The sequence below is a fragment of the Amborella trichopoda genome, chromosome 3 (assembly GCF_054954075.1).
Source record: "Amborella trichopoda isolate Santa Cruz 75 chromosome 3, AtrichopodaSantaCruz75HAP2 v2.0, whole genome shotgun sequence".
In the NCBI taxonomy this organism is placed as follows: domain Eukaryota; kingdom Viridiplantae; phylum Streptophyta; class Magnoliopsida; order Amborellales; family Amborellaceae; genus Amborella; species Amborella trichopoda.
Genome location: NC_142338.1, coordinates 3,407,154 through 3,427,367, shown reverse-complemented (window position 1 = coordinate 3,427,367; position 20,214 = coordinate 3,407,154). Strand labels below are relative to the sequence as shown.

Genomic DNA, 20,214 nt, shown 5'->3' with positions numbered 1-20,214 from the left:
ATCTTTAAAAAAAAAAAAAAAAAAAATGTCGGTCTAATCCATAGTATTCTTCACTCCCCGCGGAGTGGCTTCCCTTTTCCGCTTCGAGGGAGAGAGAAAGAGGAGCATACACAAATTAGTAATGGACGAGGCGAAGAAGAGGAGGCTGGAAGAAACAGGGAGCGGAGAAGAGGAGGCGTCGGGATATGAGGGGGCGGATGAGGGGGCGGTTGAGCAGCTTCGTTCGCTTTTGGACCCCCTCAAAAAGGAGCAGCTTCTTGATCTCCTAATCAAGCTGTAAGGCCCTCTCTCTCTCTCTCTCTCTCTCTCTCTCTCTCTCTCTCTCTCTCTCTAGGTCTTTGTTCTTCTCTCCTTTTCAGTTGTTCGATCATCTTATTCTTTTTATGGTTAAAAAGCAAGAGATAGATGATGCGTTTTGGGGTTTCTGTTTCTTCTTTCTTGAGTATTGAGAGGGATAGAGATCAATTACGATCATTTTGCATCTTTATTGTTGTGATTACCTCATTCAAAGAGAATTTTATTTTGAAATTTTTTATTTTTAACCTGATGGATAATCTTATGAGTAATATCGAGAGATTACGACAATTTTGCATCTTTATTGTTGTGATTACCTCATTCAATGAGAATTTTATTTTGAAATTTTTTATTTTTAACCTGATGGATAACCTTATGAGTAATCTATGTTGGGTATGGTATATGCAAATGCAAATGCTACAACGGGAAAACTTTGTCGTTCCTTCTGAATGGTGTGCACGCTCATAATTTTTGGTTTGATAGAAATATGGGGGAATAATTTATTTTCTTGTGCAGCTCAGACTTAATGAGTTTTCCAGCCATTTCTTGATCTAGGTTGGCCCCAGTGTAATGACAATATCACTGCCTGTAGTGTCATTACTATTGCAGATACCCCTTCGATTTATTCCTTCCTTCCCCATCACTCTCTGTAATGACAATATCAACATAAACCACCGAGACAATTATACCTCTGGATTACCTTTGACTTTGTCGTTCCTTTTGAATGGTGTGTTCACTAATAGTTTTGGGTTTGATATGGGGGAAGAATTTCTTTTATTGTGCAGCTCAGACTTAATGAGTTTTCCAGCCGTTTCTTGATCTAGGTTGGCCCCAGTGTAATGACAATATCACTACCTTTAATGTCATTACTATTGCTGATACCCCTTCAATTTATTCCTTCCTTCCCCATCACTCCCTGTAATGACAATATCAACATAAACCACTGAGACAACTATAAATGTGGATTGCCTTTGAATAAATACCGAGTGGTTGTCGAAACCCATAAGCTATAGCAATTTCACAGAACTTCTCAAACGGTGCGCATGGGGACTACTTCAGGCCATAATGGCTTTGTTACCTTGCGTAACTTCTCTGACTCCCCCTAAGCAATTATTGGTAGTTGCTCCATGAATATCTTGTCTCGTAAATCACCATGAAGAAAGGCATTTTATCATCAGGTTGCCACAATGACTACCCCTTGTTTGTTACTACAGGTATTAGCACTTGAATATAATAAAGTTTAGAGACAGGGGCAAATATCTCAGAGTAATCAATACTAAAAGTTTGTGTATACCTATCCCACCGACCTTGCCTTAAACCTTTCCACGGTTCCGCTTGGCTAATATTTAACTGCATAAACCCAATGACATCCAACAGGATGCTTTCCTGCCAGGTAATTCAATAAGTTCCCACGTTCCATTTGATTAAAGTGTTTCCATTCCTCCTCCATTGCTCCCTTCCGATCTATATGAGAAATAGCTTCCTGGTAAGACTTAAAGTATAGAAATAGAGGAAGTGATAAAGCAAAATTTCGATATGAAGGAGACAAATTTGTAAATGTAACAAAAGGGGCAGTTGGATGTTGAGTACAAGATCGTTGACCTTTACAAAGGGCTAGGAGAACATCAGCATTAGCAGGCGCATAAGTTGGATCATGAATTGGGTTTGAATTTGTAGGCTAAGGTGGAGACTGATTGGCTTGCTGAGTTGGTGGTGGGTGTACTTACTTCACTTTCCTTTTGGGCCTTCTTTTGTGGCACAACAAGCGGAGAAGATGCATACTCTATAGGGTTAGGCAATTGAGGTTGTGATAAAGAAACATCAACAGGGGTAGGAATAGGAACTGTAGAAGGGGAAGGAGAATGCACTTCATTATGCTAATTCTCCCTCTGAATAGAATAAAATAAAACACTTTCAAGCAGTGTTTAAAAAAACGCCAAGTCGAACCGGACTCGCCCGGTTCGATTCGGGAATCGCCATGAACGGATCGAATCGGCGAAAAAAACGGGAATCGTCTGGTTCTAGAGAGAACCGGACGATTCTGTGCAGTGACTCGCCGATTTACTGTACGGAATCGGCGAGTCCGTACAGTGAATCGGCGAGTCCCGTACGGAATTTATTATTTATTTATTTTTTATTTTTTTATTTATTTATTTTTTATTTTTTTTACTTTTGTAATCCATGATAGATTTTTTTGTAATACTTGATCGATTTTTTTGTAATCCATGATCGAATTGTTTTTTTTTTTTTGTAATCCATGATCGAATTGTTTTTTTTTTTTTGTAATCCATGATCGAATTTTTTGTTTTTTTTTTTTTTTGGTAACCCATGATAGAATTTTTTGTAATCCATGATCGAATTTTTTGTAATCCATGATCGAAATGTTTGTTTTTTTTTCTTGTAATCCATGATCAAATTTTTTTTTTTTTTTTTTTTTTTTTGTAACCCATGATAGAATTTTTTGTAATCCATGATCGAATGTTTTGTAATACATGATCGAAATGTTTGTTTTTTTTTTGTAATCCATGATCGAAATGTTTGTTTTGTTTTTTGTAATCCATGATCAAATTTTTTGTTTTTTGCTTTTTTTGTAACCCATGATGGAGTTTTTTGTAATCCATGATTGAATTTTTTGTAATCCATGATTGAATTGTTTTTTTCTTTTTTTGTAGTCCACGATTGAATTTTTTGTTTTTTTTTGTAATTCATGATCGAATTTTATGTAATCCATGATCGAATTTTTTGTAATCCATGATTGAATTTTTTGAAAATTTGTGATTTTTTTTTTTTAATCCATGATCGAATTTTTTTTTGTAATCCATGATAGAATTTTTTGAAAATTTGTGATTTTTTTTTTTTAATCCATGATCGAATTTTTTTTTGTAATCCATGATAGAATTTTTTGAAAATTTGTGATTTTTTTTTTTAATCCATGATCGATTTTTTTGAAAATTTGTTATTTTTTTTTTTTAATCCATATTATTCAAAGAGAAAATGAGAGAGATGATGATTCTGAGGCCACCCTATCCCAGCCATATTATTCACATATCGAGTCCCACAGCAACAGTGTAGGGATGAGCACGGCAGTGCAAGTGAGCATGAAGGATGGACAATCTTCGGGGATTTTAGATTGGGAACACAACAAAACACTAACATTCAGGGATTTGAGAATAGTCAGACGCCTGCTAATATCGATGATTCGTTTTTAGATCGAATCAATGAATTATTAAACGAATTCAATCAATGGCACCAGCGTGACCAAGAAGAACAATAACGTCGTCTATCATTTTATTTTTAGATCATATGTTACTAATTTTATGCTTTATTGTAGTCCATGTATGTTGATATACTTATTCCATGATAATTATATGTTTATCCTTTTGTGTGATGTAAATTAAATGCTGAATGGCGGTTCATGCAGGGAAAGAACGTATCAATATTCGCATATTCATTCAAAAACATGAAAATTCTTAATGGAGTACCCTCATTTCTTATTGAATTCCTAAAAAACAATATTTATAATGAATTTTAATAATTTTTTCGGATTTTTTTTAAGCTTTATTCTGACCTATTCACCCGATTCTCGATCCGGATCGCCGATTCGCCGATCCAGATCGGTTTTTTGGAAGCCCGATCCGGGTCACCAATCCGTTTTTTAAACCATTGCTTTCAAGCATTCAACCCTCATTAGAGAACTGTGGAGTATTCTTAACAAAAGTGACATCAGCACAAACAAATTTCTTTTTCAAACAAGGATGATAACATCAATAACCTTTTTGTGTATGAGAATAGCTCGAGGATCTAACTTATCAGTTTTAGGACCCAAAGTATGAACAAAATAAACATGACCAAACACCTGAGGAGGAACTATGTATAAAGGCGTACTTGGAAAGAGAATGTGGTGACTTCCCATCCAAAACAAAATAATGCATATTATTTATCAAATAACAAGCAATCAATATAGTATCTCCCGATGAACTTATAGGACATGGATATTTAATAACAACGCACGAGTCTCTTCTATTGTATAACAAATTTTCCATTATGTAATCTCATTCTGTTGAGGAGAGTGTGCACACGATGTTTGATGTAAATCCCATATTGGGCTAAATAATTTTGAAAATCTTGGGATAAATTTTCTTTAGCATTGTCAGAATGCAAAATATAAACTTTTTTACCAAATTGAATTTGAATCTCTTTGTGGAACATACGAAAGATAGATAAAGCCTTAGATCTTTCTTTCATTAAATGTCATACAAGAGTAATTTTCCACAAAAATTAGAAAATATCTAATCAAATAGACTCTTTAACTCTAGTCGAACCCCAAATATCTAATAGAACGATTGAAAAATGAATAGACTTTCGTTTATTGACTTTGGGATGAAAGGACATTCTGATGGTTACATAACTCACAAGCTTCACACTCTAATGTTGACACAGACTTTAAAGATTGAATTAACGACTTCAAGTTGTTATGAGATGGATGACCCAAACTCAACCAACAATGCCACTGAAAAGGAGAAACACTTGAATGAAGAGCAGCATCCACCAACAAGGTTACAACCTATATAGTAAAGTACACTAGACTCATGACGATCACTAGTCGTCCTCTTTGTTTTTAGATCCTGAAAAACACTAAAGGAAGGATAGAATGGTGCTGAACACTAAAGTGATTTGGTTAATTTAAAAAAACTAAAAGGAAACTATGTTATATAAAGAACAAAGGGCAATGAACGAGAAGTAGCCTGAACTGTGTCTTTCCCAGACACACTAGATAGAGAACCATCAACATGTAACAGCATTGGGAATTGACTGATCAGAAATGAAAACATAGAAGACTCACCGGTCATATGATCACAGGCTCTGACGTTAATGACCGAAGGAGATGGCCTCTGAGACACAAAAAGTGCAAAAGTACTTGTGTTTGCAAGGGTAGCGGCGGGGGTGTAGAGGGATGAGTTGTTGGGTGCTGATCATTTTTCACAAGTTTATTGTATTCTTCACATGAGAGCAAATTGAATCACCAGTGGAAATGAGAACCTGGTGTTGATCATTGAAACCAGTCGGATGGATTTCATCACTCTTAGATACATAAATTACCTGATTAGCGCAAGCAGCCTTACAAAACTTATCCCAACACTTATCTGCCATGTGATTAGTACATCCACAATGAGTGCATTTCTTGTTACCACAATCTCTACCACGGTTTCCCCTGAATCATGACTACATCCTCTATTTCCACCACCACGACCTCTACCCCCATCACCTCTTCCCACCCATGTGGTCAAGACAAGCTGATCACCAAAACTGGTGGAAAATGGAGGCAATCCTTTGAAGATGAGAGTATATCTTATTAAGAGAGGAAAGTTCATCACTAGCTAAGATTTGCCTATGAATGGAGACTGATATTTAGGATAAAGACTGAACAAGAATTTTGCAACTCGAAAATCTTCTTGTTACTGCTTCAGTAGCTCCATATCATTTGATAAAGGCTGATACATATTTACCGCTTCCCATCAACCCCAAAAAGAACTTTAGTATTCACTAAGGCTTTTGTCACCTCGTTGTAAAGGAAAGATATTCTCTTAAAATTGGTAAACTCAAGAGATATTCTTATCCCAAGAATACATCTCACAGTCTCCCAAACCTCTTTGGAGTATCGAGAAAGATCACATAAGTACTCGCTTGGAGTCCATACTATTTCATAACCAGGTCATGGTTTGGTAGTTCTCCTAAAGCCATTCTTCAAACTTACTGTCTGATTCTTTTGGTCCATCTTCATTCAATAACTTCATTACACAAAACGAGGAGAATACTTTAGGAACCCCTAAAGCACTTAATTAAGTCTCATAAACCAAAAAAACCAGCACAAATAACAGGTAGAAGGTGAAGTACTTGTAGTTCACGGACTGTTCCACATAGATCTCCACAAGAGGACTGTTGCACAGACTTCCACAAGCCTCCTACTGCATTAGCCACATAGTTGGACAAATTTCAGCTACGATTGCTCTTTATTTTTCATATCCAAAACAAATCTTCAGGGCAAACACATATAACCATATTGGCTATGAACAAAAGGGAACAAAAAAGAGGTCTTCCTTATTAAAATCAGCTCAGAGAAATAGTTTTTCTTCCCCTACTACTGCTCAATTTAATGGAAAAAAAAGAAGAGAAAATAATTCAGATCTAAGGATCTGAATGTCTTGATACCACGTTAAGAATATGGTTCTAAAGAGTAAGAAGAGCGAGGTGAGACCATGACAGGAAGAGGAGAAAGTTAGAGAGAGATGGGAAACTGAGCAGAGGTGGTTGGAGGCAGTCACGTCAGTGTTACACAGCCTCCACGATCCTCTTATCTATATATATATATATATATAATATATTGTTTTCAATATATATATATATTTTTTAATATGTTGACTGTTTATCTTTATTTATATTAGGAAAAATTTTATATAAGGGCAAGGCTCTAAACAATCAAATTAAGGCACACCTCGAAAATTCACTAGAAGAGGTTGTTTTAATGCCTAAATATTCTCAAATTGATCATCTCAACCTCAAGATGTATGGACATGCAAAAAAAGAAGAATATCAAGTCTTGGAAACAGTGCATCTTGTAATGCATTTTTAGACCGTCAATTTTCAAGATTTTCAAATGTTCATAGATCTGCTCGATCTACACTATTTTTGAAGCTTTAAATTTTATATTTAGAGATGAAAATAAATTTTCAGGTCATCACAAAGATGTCCGGTTTTTGACACTATGTAAAGGCACGCCTTACTTTGATTGTTTAGAGCCTTGGCTCTATACAAACTACATCCTTTATATTAATAGCTTACATACGAAAGTCAATAATACATTTTTAAGTATTATAGTAATGTCCTAAAGGATTAAAAAAGGACAGAAATGGCCTATTGGCCTACAAACAGGACACATGATTAGAAGAACTAATCTTTAGTATAAGGAAATTCAGCAGAATTCTATGGCAGTGCCCGAATATAGTTGGCAAGGTGGGGTTTTACAATACAAAGGCCGTGTGGTATTGGCACCTACTTCATCTTGAAAACATTGGATACTAAGATGAGTTACGTAAGACGCCAACTATGAGGCATTCTGGATTCCTTGAAACATACAAGGGAATTTCGCAGTCTTTCTATAGGAAAGGGACACTAAAGAATTTGTGGCAGAGTGTGAAATTGGTCAGAGATAAAAAGGAGAACCACAGGCCACCTAGGATAACTACAGCCCCTCCCCATACCTAATCAAATATGAACTGATATTCTGATGGACTTCATTGATGGCCTACCCAACTCTCATGGAAAGTCCATAGTAGTTGCAGTTGATCGGTTGTGTAAGTATGCTCTCTTTTGTCCTCTTTCACACCCATTTACTACTATTGTCGCTGGCTACATGGAATCCATGCTCTATTGTGAGTAATCATGATGCTATTCTCGAGTAATTTTTTGCGCGAGCTGTTTAAGTTGCAGGGCTCTGAGTTAAAACTGAGTTCTGCCTACCACCCCAACCTGATAGGCAAAATGAAACAGTGAACAGATGAGATCTACTCGGTTTTTCACATCAAGTCAACCAAACTTCTCTTAGATGGCTTGTATTGGTTGAGTTGTGTTACAATACCACGCACCACCTTTCCACCAAAATGACACCATATGAACTTGTTTATGGGCAAGCCGCTCCATTTGTCATGTCTTACATATCTGGGACTGAACATATCTGGGAGTGAAGTATTCAAGCTGCACATTCATGATGACAAAGCCAAGGGCATATCATACCAACTTTGAAAGAAATTTAAGTTCAGCACTACATCGCATGAAAGAGTGGCAGATCAAAAGCACAGTTAAAGGGAGTTCCAAGTAGTTGATATGCCTTTCATGTGGTTACAACCATATGGCCAAACGTCTGCGGAGGTCCATGGACCAAGAAACTTGCACCTAAGTTTTATGGGCCATATAAGTTTATTGAACAAATTGGACATGTTGCTTACAAGTTAGAGCTACGAGAATCATCCAAGGTTCACCCTAAATTCATGTATCATGCTGTAATAAAGTAGTGGGGATGAGGGTCTGTGCAAACTGAGCTTCCTTCACACTCAAATGTGAGGGAATTGGAGTTGGAACCTGTTAACATAGAGCATCTGATGAACAAATTTCAAAATCTTGTCAGTACTGAGGTGCTGGTCCTCTAGAGGGGTGTGGAATCTGATAATGTTACATGGGAGTTATGGCACCTTGGTTTTGATGGTGGAATGGGCTGCTTGTTGGAAATTCTTTGAGTTTTGGATATTAGCTTTTAACCTAGATGAATTGGTGAGGGCCTGTTTAGAGGGTTGGAGCGTAGGAGCAATGGGGTGTGCGTGTTGTACAAAGGATTCCCTGTTTGAGTGATGAGGAGGTGAACAAATTGAATCATTTATTGGCTAACCCATGTGTCGTGTAAATACCGTATTTTTGTTATGGAGCTACCACTTCTTCGTAGCTTCAACCACACCCTGTGCAAGTTTGTTGGGATCTACTTCGCTAGAAATTACAATTAAATGTTGTGTGAGCCCCATAAACTCAGTATTAATTTTTAACTAATTCTTTCATTTCTAAATATAGAACTATGGATCTTCTTATGAGAATTTGGCTTAAGCTATCAGTGAGGTTGAAGTGCGATAAAGCGATTGTTGGTTGAGTACTCTAATGTTTGATGCCTGTGTTTGCTCTTCAACAAAGAAAATAAATGGATTCTTTCTTCAGAAAGTATTAGTGGCCTGAAACTAATATATTGGCATCTTTCTATTTGCTTATGAACCAATGTTTCTTTGACACTCATGTTAATTTGTTTTGAACAACCAGTTGTAGGGTATTATATTATCTCATTTGTTTCACTTCCATGATTGTTCCAATTGTTAATTTACATAGCTTGTACTTTCAAGGAACATTTCTTGCTATGCTATGTAACATATGAGGCCAGTTTTCCTTATTCTTGCAAACATATTTGTTTTCATGAAATGTAACATGCACAAAAATGAGTATTATTATACCTTCAGCTTTTTGTTCATAGTCCTGTTAACTATGTAATGCTTAGCACCAATTTTTTCTTCACCTTGCAAGTATATTTGTTTTCTTGAATAGTGACATGAAACATATAAATCTTACGATGGACACATGCTTGGTGGTGGTGTTCTAGATATTTGGAAAGTACTAGTTTCATCATGTCCAGTTCCATTTTCCATTAATCTCCTCCTCTTTTCTATTACTAGTCGAACCTCCCCACCCCAAAAATAAATTTGAATGAAAAACTATTCCAAAACAAGAAGTGATCCAAAATATAATTCCTTAAGAAAAATCCAATAAAAAAGATTGCTGCTGGTGATAAATCTTCAAGATTGTCATATGGAAAACACAAAGTGGTTCAATTGCCTGAGATTCTTTTTATTGGTCTGTAAAGGTCCCATAATCATTAGCATTGATCCTAATGCTTGTGTTTGAGTGTGGTGTATGTATGCATGTTTAAGTTCTTCTTAGTCTTTGAAGGTGTCACGAGTGTTTGGTCCTGATGTGTGTGCTTGAATGTGTGCCTGCATGTTGATGACCCCTTACAGAGGGTCCCAAAATCCGCAGATTGCTGCTGAAATTAGAGATGCTGCCTGTTCAGATCCTGTTCACCGAAAGCTTTTTGTGCGTGGATTGGCCTGGGATACCACCTCAGAAACCTTGTGTGATGTGAGTCTATTGCCTGATTGTGTGGTGTTTAGGAGAAACTTTAGGGAACTTGGATCAGAAAGTATACTATAGGCTAAAAACTTCGAAAGGAAAAGTTTTGTATACACTAAGAGATTTTAAAGTTTCATAATTCATTTGGGTCATCTCAGTTCAATGCATCAATGGACAATGATAGAGAGAAGAGTGGGGCCCACCCAATGAGGGCATGTCTGCAAAGTTGGGGATGATTCCCTCTCCATCACTATCTATCATTTCATTGGATGATGATTCAATGAGCTTGGTTTGTGTACATCTTGTTGTACAATGGTATACTTTCCGAGTTTCCCATCAGGCTTCCTGGACAGATTTGGATGGTTGATGGCTGATTAAATCTTGGATTCTCATCTGTCCTGCCAAAATTTGTTCATTAAATAAGCAGTTTATTTTCCAAAGTAACTTTTAATTAAAGGTAATAACGTTGGAAAGTTTGGTTAAAAATTGAATCTCAATTCAAACGTAAGAATCTTTAAAAGACGCAAATATGAAAAGGTAATTTTGTCTGGTTGTTTTAGTAGGGTTTAAATCGTCTTTCATGTGCAGTCGTTGAAAATGATTGTCTCTATAAATCTCTTTGAAAGCACAGTGAACACATGTCCACTGGTATATATAAAGGTTTGGGGTCTTACCTTTTGGTTCAGGCATTTCTGGTGTATGGAGAAATAGAGGAAGGTGCTGTCATAATGGACAAGGCAGCAGGAAAATCTCGTGGATTTGGGTTTGTGACTTATAAGGATATGGAGTCAGCTCAGAGGGCCTTGAAGGAACCCAGCAAGCTGATTGATGTAAGCGATATTAAAGTCCTCGTTGTTTCAATGGTTTTGTTCTTTTTCTCTTTAGAATTTCTGAGATTATTTTCTGGACAATAATCATTTGATTTGAGAACACAAGCAAAGAGCACAAAATGTACGAAGGTTAAATGTCTTCCGAACATGGCAACATTCTTAACTAGCAGTTTTTAAAAATTCAGAAGCTGCCATCTTAGCGGTGCCTTGCCCTCCTATAATAGGAAAAGATTTATGGTATTGTAGTTTTCCTTTTTACTCACTGTTTTGGTTATTTCATTTTATTCACTGAAGTTATAAAAAAACAATTCATTTGTTGGTGGATGATAAAGCATGCTTGTTTTTATTAAAATAGAACCTCTTTTCTTGTTCATTTCCAAGTTCAGGTGATTACTATTTTTTAATTGGAGCTAAGAGGACACCTATAGATCTCAATCATGTTTTGGTGGAAACTTTTAAGACAAGAGTTCCAAAACTTGGAATTTGGTATAATTTCTATTGAGACCAATTATCAACTTTCGCTGAAACTGGATTTTAATCAACTTTCCATTGAGGCCAATTTGAAAGATAGACATATGAGACATGGGTCCTTTTTGGTTGAATTTTCTATTCAGATTATGGTAAATATTCCCGAAACACTTTGTCCTTGAAAGAATAAAAGACGTTATCTTCTTGTTCATGTTATAATTTGTGAGAAATACACATTTTATTCTATTTCCCATAGAATCTTTTGTGTAATCAGCATCATGCAGTTATGAATTTATAAGCATAATATGATACCCTCTAAATTTCGTACCATGTCCTAAGTTCAGGAAAATCTCATTTTGTTTTTTGGTTCCTTTCCTTTCTATTTTTTATTTTTGCTTTAATTTTTTATGCTTGGACTAAGATCTTCCCTCTGTCAAAATGCTCCATTTCAGGGGCGTTTGACTGTTTGTAACTTGGCATGTGAAGGCTTAACTAGTGCTTCTGCAAGTACTGATCAAGCACAGAGGAAGCTCTATATTGGGGGCCTCTCAACTGATATTTCAAGCAAAACTCTGCTTAGTTGGTTCTCAAAGTACGGTGAGATAGAAGAAGGCTCTGTTGCTTATGACAAAGACACAAACAACTCACGGTATAAAACTGAACACTTTATCCAAGGTTTCTATGAAATAATGATGAGTTTATATGTAAGTGTGTCATGAATTCTACTTATAGTACTGAAACATGCAGAGGATTCGGCTTCATTACATTCAAGACAGTTGAGGCAGCTAAGAAGGCAATTGATGACCCAGCCAAGGTCCTAGAGGCAAGTGGATAAGTTTGGTCTTCGTTTTTTTCTTTTATACTCCTTGAATTATCAAGATTGTTGGGCTTGTAGAGGTGGCTTTTAGTTTGTTTTTTGTTTGAAAAGATTGACTTTTTCTTAATGGTTCTAAGACAAATTGGGGAGATTAGGGGGATGTTTAATATCATGAAAAGCAAGGGCGGACTGTTGATTGCCAATTACCACATGAAGTGAGCCCAACTCGAACACACCTTAGGTGCAATTGAAATTGACACTTTTTTAGTATACATAAATCCTTCAATAAAATTTGGGGAAGTTTTGGAAATTATGTAGAGAAAACATTTTATGCAGATTCATAGGTTACAATGAGGGATTGGGATTATTCAAGTTAGGATGCGCTTTTGCTATATATTTTATGGGCAAATTTTCAAGATAATTGGAAAATACTAGAAACTGCAAAAAAGTTCCTGAATTTGTAAGAACCTGCAGTGATCAGGAGCTCTTAAGGAAACTGGTTGAAAACTTCTCACCTGAACTCTATGGATTACTAGAGAGAGAAAGTATACTTCAAGTCCATCCTTGGGACAAACTATAGTTCATTTGGGTTATAACCATCCAATGACACATCTAGATTTCAAGTCACAAGTCCTAATCTAGACACTAGTCCAAAATTTGGACACATGTCTGGAACTTGAACATATCTATTGATCCATTAAATTAACTGTAGTTATATGGCAAAGTTATGCTTATGCATATAAGTTCTAAAATGTTCCACATATAGATACTTCTATTTAACCATATTATACAGATGTGTTGCATCATTCCTACTATTTTTAGGAGTCGTATCATGCTTGCATGTCTATGATGAACACTGACACATCAAACACGGTCGGTGAGGAGTTTCATGACTTTCACTACATAGGATGTAGTATATGACTGGAAGATAGTGTTGGGACGTGCCGTCTGGGGCATAGTTACTCGGACCTTCCACCCCAGGTGGGCAATTCCGCTTCGAAATCTCACTTTGGCTCTTCAATCAATGAATATCCATAGAATCCGGTTCTTTAAATTTAGAAATATCGCATCCACCTTTTAGGAATCTCAAACTAAGTTATTTGGAATCCAGAATTCATGACATTAGATCCCATGATTCATAGGTGCACCAAACCGTAATTTGATCAACATGGAATCTCGCTTCCAACTTTTAGGAATATCGATGAGTTATTTGGAATCCAAACATGAATTCCATAGCAGACCATGCTAATATGCTTTAAGAGGTCTCAGGTTCAAGGTAAACTTCGTTGTTCCCTAGTGGTAGAATGATTGTAAAAATATTATGGAATGCTTGGTATTGTTTAAATATAATTTGAAACTATTGGGGTTTTGTGACCTTTAAAGCTCGTGAGAACATGAAAAAAAAAATCGTAGTGGATTATGCACTTTAGTGGAGTGTGTGTGTTAGTTGATTGACCTAGGGTTGCTCTGATCATGTTCAAAACCCTTAGCCCTCTGGATATTGCACTACCATTGTGGGGTCCTAGAAGGTCATCCCTCATTAAGCTCAGAGAAATGCCCAGGGATGATTTGTAGGAGATGAGAGCTCCTTGGTCTCTTGTGTGTAGTTGAGGCTTGTGAGAAAAAGGGTTAGATCCTCAACAAACTTCAGCACGTCATGTACACATGATAACTGGATTCCAAGAAGTAACCTTGCAAAGGGAGACGTGTACATTTGCATTGAGAGAGTCTTCCTCGCACCATAGTGATGTGTGGGTATCACTTGCCCTTAAGGGGAGAGAACATATAGTTTACATTTTTGGATTGTGGTTCTACTATTTATTGGCCAGCTTTGGCGAATCGATCATGAACCTCTGCATGGGGCTGTGGCTCATGGGTCTTGTTGGGTTGGTTTGAGAAGATAGTCAAGGGATACATTTACTAGGTTAGGTGGAGTGCCTTGACTGTCACTTTTCTTGACGCATTAGTACCAATCCACTTCTAAAAATTTTGTTTTAAGCTTAAGGAATGTTTTTGCGATTTTTAGCAAAATTTTGGAATTTTTAAAATCTTTGTTAGCAATAAAAAACCCTAAAAGGGGTATTTTCATAATTTCTATTTTTGTTGGGACTGGGTCTGAGGCTGAGTGGGACCCAAATTGGGGGGCCAATGGGCCCAACTCCCACACGTGGGGGGCCACATGGAGTGGGACATGCTGCCCACTAAGGGCACATGCCCCACATGCTAATCGCGCCTTCCTTATTCCAAAATTGTGTCAATGTTAAAAGAGATTTTTTTTTGTTAGGGGAAATCTTGAGAAAATCTTTGAGAAATATTTTGTGAGAGTAGAGAATATTTTTTGTTCAGAAAATATTCTTTAGTCTTTGTATTTGACCAAATCTGAAACTTTGAATTCTACAATCTTTTTGTGAGGGAAAAGGACATTCTAGTCAAAATAGAAGATGAAAATTGTCCAAGTCTTATCCTAGGTTGACGAGAAGTGGATGTGACTCAAAGATTAAGGGGATAAGATTGTTAAGAGTCCTTGATCATGATGGCCGATCTAAGGAATGGATAGCTTAGATTTGTCTTTCACCTCATAGATTACCTAGAAGACCTATGGCCCAAAAGAATTCTAATTCAGATAGGCATATACCTGAACCCTTGAAAGCTATAAATAGAGGGTAGCCCTCCTCATTCTAACTACTTATTTCTTAGTGCTTTTCTCCTCTCTCCTATAGGATCATAGTGCGTCATCAGTCAGGTAATCGGTGTGGGGTGTATTAAGTCTTAAAGTTGACCTTAGGCAAAAAGTCGAATAAGTTTTTCTGGCTGTTCTTTGTTTATTATTTAGACATTATTGCATAATTTATTGCAATTTCTAGGAACATTATTTGTATTAGAATTCATAGATAAAGTTTTATTCAGCCCTTGGATTGAGTCATATTTTTTTGGTGGGTTGCATGTGGTATCCATGTTGGTTTTATCTCTTCTAATATTTAATTTTTGGAAAGTAGTAAAACCATAAAAAAATGTAAAAGTAACAAAGCTGCATATCATAAAGTAACAATCTAATGCTATTATATTAACTCTATAAGTTTTGTATTTTAGTCATATCTTATTTCATATCTACATGCAACACACGTAATGTAAATATTTATAATACAAAAAAATATTCCTTAAGAGCTTCCATAAAAATATCCATAATTATAATGTATCCATAATTAACATTTAATTCACAAATATCTACATTTTGGATTGAGTCACAATTTCTAGGAACATTATTGCATAATTTATATGTTTCTAATTTTAAAATTCCGATATTTACTTATTTTTATTATAATTTTATTAATATTAATGTAGTAATTCATGTATTACCATTTTCAAACGTGAATTTTCATATTATGAAAACTAATTTTCAAGTAATCTAAGTAAAGATATTTGTGAAGCTTGAAGGAGAAGAAAGTTGAAAAGGTTCACCGTGGAAAAACAAGGATGGATTTAACGTATATGGGAAAGAATATTGTAGGGGTTATCGGTTTTTTTACAAGGTGAATTTCTCCAATGTTCCAAGTTCAAGTTAAAATACTCCAATGTTCCAAGTTAAAGTTAAAATTAATAGCAAGCTCTTAATCCTTTAACTCTTCCAGTTTTCTGATTTAAAAGGGAAATATTACAATTAGCTCTTATCCAAGTTCAAATGGATCTTGAACTCTAGTTTTTTATTTTTTTGAGGATGATCTTGAACTTTTGAACTTGAACACTACAGTTTTTAATTTTTTTGAGGATGATCTTGAACACTAAAGTTTGAAAATTAAAGTTAAAATGGTATTTGGAATAAAGTATTTATATAAGGCATCTATGAAGGCCTATTCACATTCAAAACATGGGGCCTATTCACACAAATGAAGCATGTAATAGAAAGGGTATCTTCTACAACATAAAATGCAAATGCATGTTATTTTTTAATATTTATTTTAAAATATACAAATTTTATGTCCATACTTTTAAAAACACAAATTCTTTAAAGCTACAGATGATATGAAATATAGTTATATTTTAAATTTACAATTAAAAAATAATTAATAAACCAATTTAATTTGAGGATGTCTTTAGCAGTTATAACGTATTACTAATAAAGTAATAACAAAGTAATTACAATTTTTTCATGAATATCATAATTATAAATATTCCAATATGTATTTATTTTTATTACAATCTTATTAATATTAATATAGTAATTCATATATTATGGCAATAATAAGTATAATTTCATTAATTATAATTATGAAAATTATATAAAATTATTAAAATTAGAATTAAATATTATTAATATATTCAAATAATAAAAATAAAATTATATAAATTTGTTATAATTAATTTAAAATTAATATTATAATTTAAATTATCAAAGCTGCGTGAGCAAAGTGGGGATATGCAATTGGGACTTTATGTGATCGCCGCATACCAACAAAGCTGAAGGGCAAGTTCTATAGGTGTGATCGCCGTATACCAACAATGCTGAAGGGCAAGTTCTATAGAACAACTGTGAGACCAGTTTTGCTCTATGGGGCGGAATGTTGGGCAGACAAAAGACAATATACCCATAAAATGAGTGTAGCGAAGATGAGGACATTGAGATGGATGAGTGGCAAAACAAGAAGGGACAGAATTCGAAATAAATTCATTGGGGAAAATTTTAGTGTTACACCGATTGACGGTAAGATAAGATAGAGTAGACTTAGGTGGGCTGGCGGTATATGGCACTGACTCAGGACAACACTTGTTAGGCCGTGTGAGTTAGTTCAAGTGGAAGGATTGAAAGGGGCAAAGGGTAGTCCCAAAAGGATGTGGTTGGAAGTAGTCCGAAAAGATATGAGGACTTATGGCTTTATTGTAGTATAGAGGACTAGGATTCGTGTAACCAACCCCAATTAATTGGGAAAAGGTTATGATGATGATCATAATAATTTAAATTATTATCGTTAATTGCTTTATAATAATATTAGAATCAACATTAATAATGTGATCGTAATATTGTAATGAATATTAAAACAATTATGTCAATATAATTAGAGTTATAGATAAATAATATGAATATGTATTACCTGTAATGCACTTTTCCATTGGAAAATCATGTAATTATTTAGGTGATCGCTTTAACACATATCAATATATTATTCCATCGCATATTTACTAAATTATTTACATAAATGCTTGAAACATATCTACATACTCTTGATTACATATTTACGTAATTATTTATGTGATCGCTTATTTCTTTTCTACGTGCAACACCTGTAATCAAGAGGAAAAGAGATCACTCTTTTCTCTCTCTCTCTCTCTCTCTCTCTGTTTTTCCTCTCATCGTACTCTTTTCCTCTCTCTATGTCCCCTTGGCATATCTCTCTCCCTTTTAAATAGTATTAGGGGGAAATCCATTAAAGGGGCATGGGAGATTACTCTATTTAGCCGATTTAGTAAATTTCCACCATGATATATTTTTTTAGAATGTACCATGATTTAGAAAAAGAATTCTATGATTTAGAGGATTTAGCAAGTCTATTAAGGGAGCATATATAATAGTATTTTAAAGCTCATGTTTTCCATTATCGTATCTATCACAATAGGGATTTGCTAAAGTTTCTTTCCTATTAATTTAGGAAATATAAACGTTTAAAGTAATTTTAAATAAATTAATTAACATGCATTGTTTCTAGAGAGTAATTATTTTATTTTATTTTTTGTTTCTAGGACATTTACCCTACTTTATCTTTATGTATAGGATCCCATTTATTCTTGCGACACGTATCCACCCCTTAACTCTGGCTTAATAGTGTAGTATAGATAAGTAGCACTTTATTCAACGAGGAGGAGCATCTAAAAACTCTACTTACATTGAGATGCGTTTCTAGAATTCCTACGTAACGTCCTTCCTAAAGTTTGGAACCTAAAATAAATGTCTATTTTTATTCATTATTTATGATTCAAATAATTTTCCTTTCTTTATTCAATATAGAAACTCCAGTAAACCTCAACTCTAGTACTTAGGGAACTCTAGTTAAGTGTATTGATGACTAGATTCCCCTACTTATGAGGAACTATGATTAAGGGCACTGAATACATCGATTTCAATATTGAAGGAACCCTTATTTTCAGTCATTATTGCATAAGTTGTTGCAAGTTATAGAAACATTATTTATATTAGAATTCACAATTAAAGTTTATATTCAGCCCTTGGACTGAGTCATATTTATTTGGCAATAAAAAGAACGATCCAAGGTTGTATATAGTATTTAGTTTCTTATTTACAGTATTGTTTTGTGGCACTTGTAATGAAATACAGCTATATTAATAAAAGAAAAGAGAAAATTTGTTATTTTATTTCCTAGAATTCCACATAGTCACTTCTTTCAGAAACAAGGTGAACTTCATTATTCCATAGTGGGAGAATAATTGCAAAAATATTGTGGAATGCTTGGAATATTTAAACATTGTTTCAAAGAGATCGCTCTAGGAATCAGCAAAGAATCCCAGGGATTGAAACAGGATCCAAGCAAAATCATTGTTTCATTGATATAAATGTTTGTAATTGCATAAGGACATATAAGTTCCATAATATACTAACATGAACGTATACATTCAATACACCAAAGAGCTAAATACTTTGATGCACTCATATAGCACTCATGCATTTGCAGGACCCAGTGGCCACCATGATGCTAAAACTGTTTTGACTTTTTGATGGGCTTTAGGCTACGTTTGACGTGTTTTAGGGGCTTTCCGTGTTGAAAGGCACTCCTTGAATGACATTAGCTTGGCCCTGAGCCACCTTGCCCTCAGAGGACTGCTTTTGTCTTGGAGATAATGATCTTTTACCAAGGCCACCTGGTGACCTTCCACCATCTCCCAAGGACAGCCAATAAAATGCAAAAGATTACAAGGAATCACTGTACTTACTTAATAGTGATATAATGAAATGTTTCGAATTGATATGCCAAGGCTTCTTAAAATTTGTTGCAGGGGAGAGCCATTACGGTCAAGCTTGCAGATACGCAAAAAAACAAAGGACCAACACAGTTACCAGCTGCTGTTATTCCAGTGGCCTTTTCCCTTCCTCCTGGTTATCCCCCTGTAAATATAGCTGGAAAACCAGCTATTAATAGCTCTACACCTCCTCTTGGTTACTCTGGTTATCCAGCTGGTTTTCCAGCTTATCCCTCATATCCAAGTGCTGCTCCTCAGTACCCACAACCTGTAAATGCATCTTATGGACCAGTGGCTGGAAAACCACCACAGGTTGGTATGACTACTGGAGCGAATGCTGGAGTTGGTGCATACCCTTATTATGCCATGAAGAAATGAGGTTGGAGCTAATGCTAGTTGCTGGTTACCCCTATTATGCCATGAAGAAATGAGGTTCGTATGGCTAGCAATTTCATGGGCACCTTTATTATGTCATGCAGAATATCTCTCTTTCTGCTCATTAAACTACTTAATCTATTTTGCTTTGTGTATTTCTAACTTAGAAATTTAGGATTGTGTATTGGTTTTTATTTTTTGGGTGTGGGGTTAGAAGTGCTGAGTGTTTAATGTAACAAGAGGTTGCCATTTCTGGATTAGCCAACTTCTCTAGATTGGTTAATGGGTCTTACAACTTTGGCTTTGTTAACTTGTCCTGTAGTGCAACTTACAGTTTTGTACACTTTTTCTCTTTGAATCGAATGTCTCTTAAATGCAACTTTTGAAGTGCTTTGAAATCATTACTGGTTATCTACATATTGATTATTCTCTTTAAGCCTTTATTGTTTCAATTGACCATCCAAATACACCTTTGGCCTGGTCCACGCCTGGGTCCAAGCCTGGGCTTGGTTTCCATTTATAAATCACCATGTTTGCTCTCTGTTGTGTTTGCTGAATTTGGTCTCCTGCTAAATAAAAACAGTGTAGCATGTTACCATCTCTCGATCTCCCTCTCTCACACACACACTTGCACACAAACAAACTGATGATAAATAAACTGCACCTTGTATTCAGAGTTTCCATGCTACCCATGACATAAATGTCTAGAACTATCAGTAACCAGTAGAATAACTTTGCAAATTCATG

General features: G+C 35.3%; 1 protein-coding gene across 2 annotated transcripts; it reads left to right on the top strand.

Annotated features, from left to right (window-relative positions):
* Nucleotides 1-80: 80 nt before the first annotated feature.
* On the top strand, nt 81-19,846 carry LOC18439808 (UBP1-associated protein 2C). Of its 2 annotated transcripts, XM_006849965.4 has the most exons (6): nt 81-276; nt 9,900-10,020; nt 10,698-10,841; nt 11,762-11,958; nt 12,057-12,132; nt 19,129-19,846. In XM_006849965.4, the coding sequence occupies exons 1-6, from the start codon at nt 122-124 to the stop codon at nt 19,468-19,470; spliced, it is 1,035 nt and encodes a 344-aa protein (XP_006850028.1). In that variant the 5' UTR covers nt 81-121; the 3' UTR covers nt 19,471-19,846. The 2 variants fall into 2 exon arrangements, with proteins under 2 accessions (XP_006850028.1, XP_088719006.1); XM_088862880.1 differs by lacking the exon at nt 9,900-10,020.
* Nucleotides 19,847-20,214: the final 368 nt, after the last annotated feature.

Bases quoted from the DNA above. Each gene is read 5' to 3' on its own strand.
- LOC18439808 (XM_006849965.4), top strand. From the start codon at position 122: ATGGACGAGGCGAAGAAGAGGAGGCTGGAAGAAACAGGGAGCGGAGAA. The intron at 10,021-10,697 runs GTGAGTCTATTG...CTTTTGGTTCAG, and splicing joins CCTCAGAAACCTTGTGTGAT to GCATTTCTGGTGTATGGAGA. The intron at 10,842-11,761 runs GTAAGCGATATT...GCTCCATTTCAG, and splicing joins AACCCAGCAAGCTGATTGAT to GGGCGTTTGACTGTTTGTAA.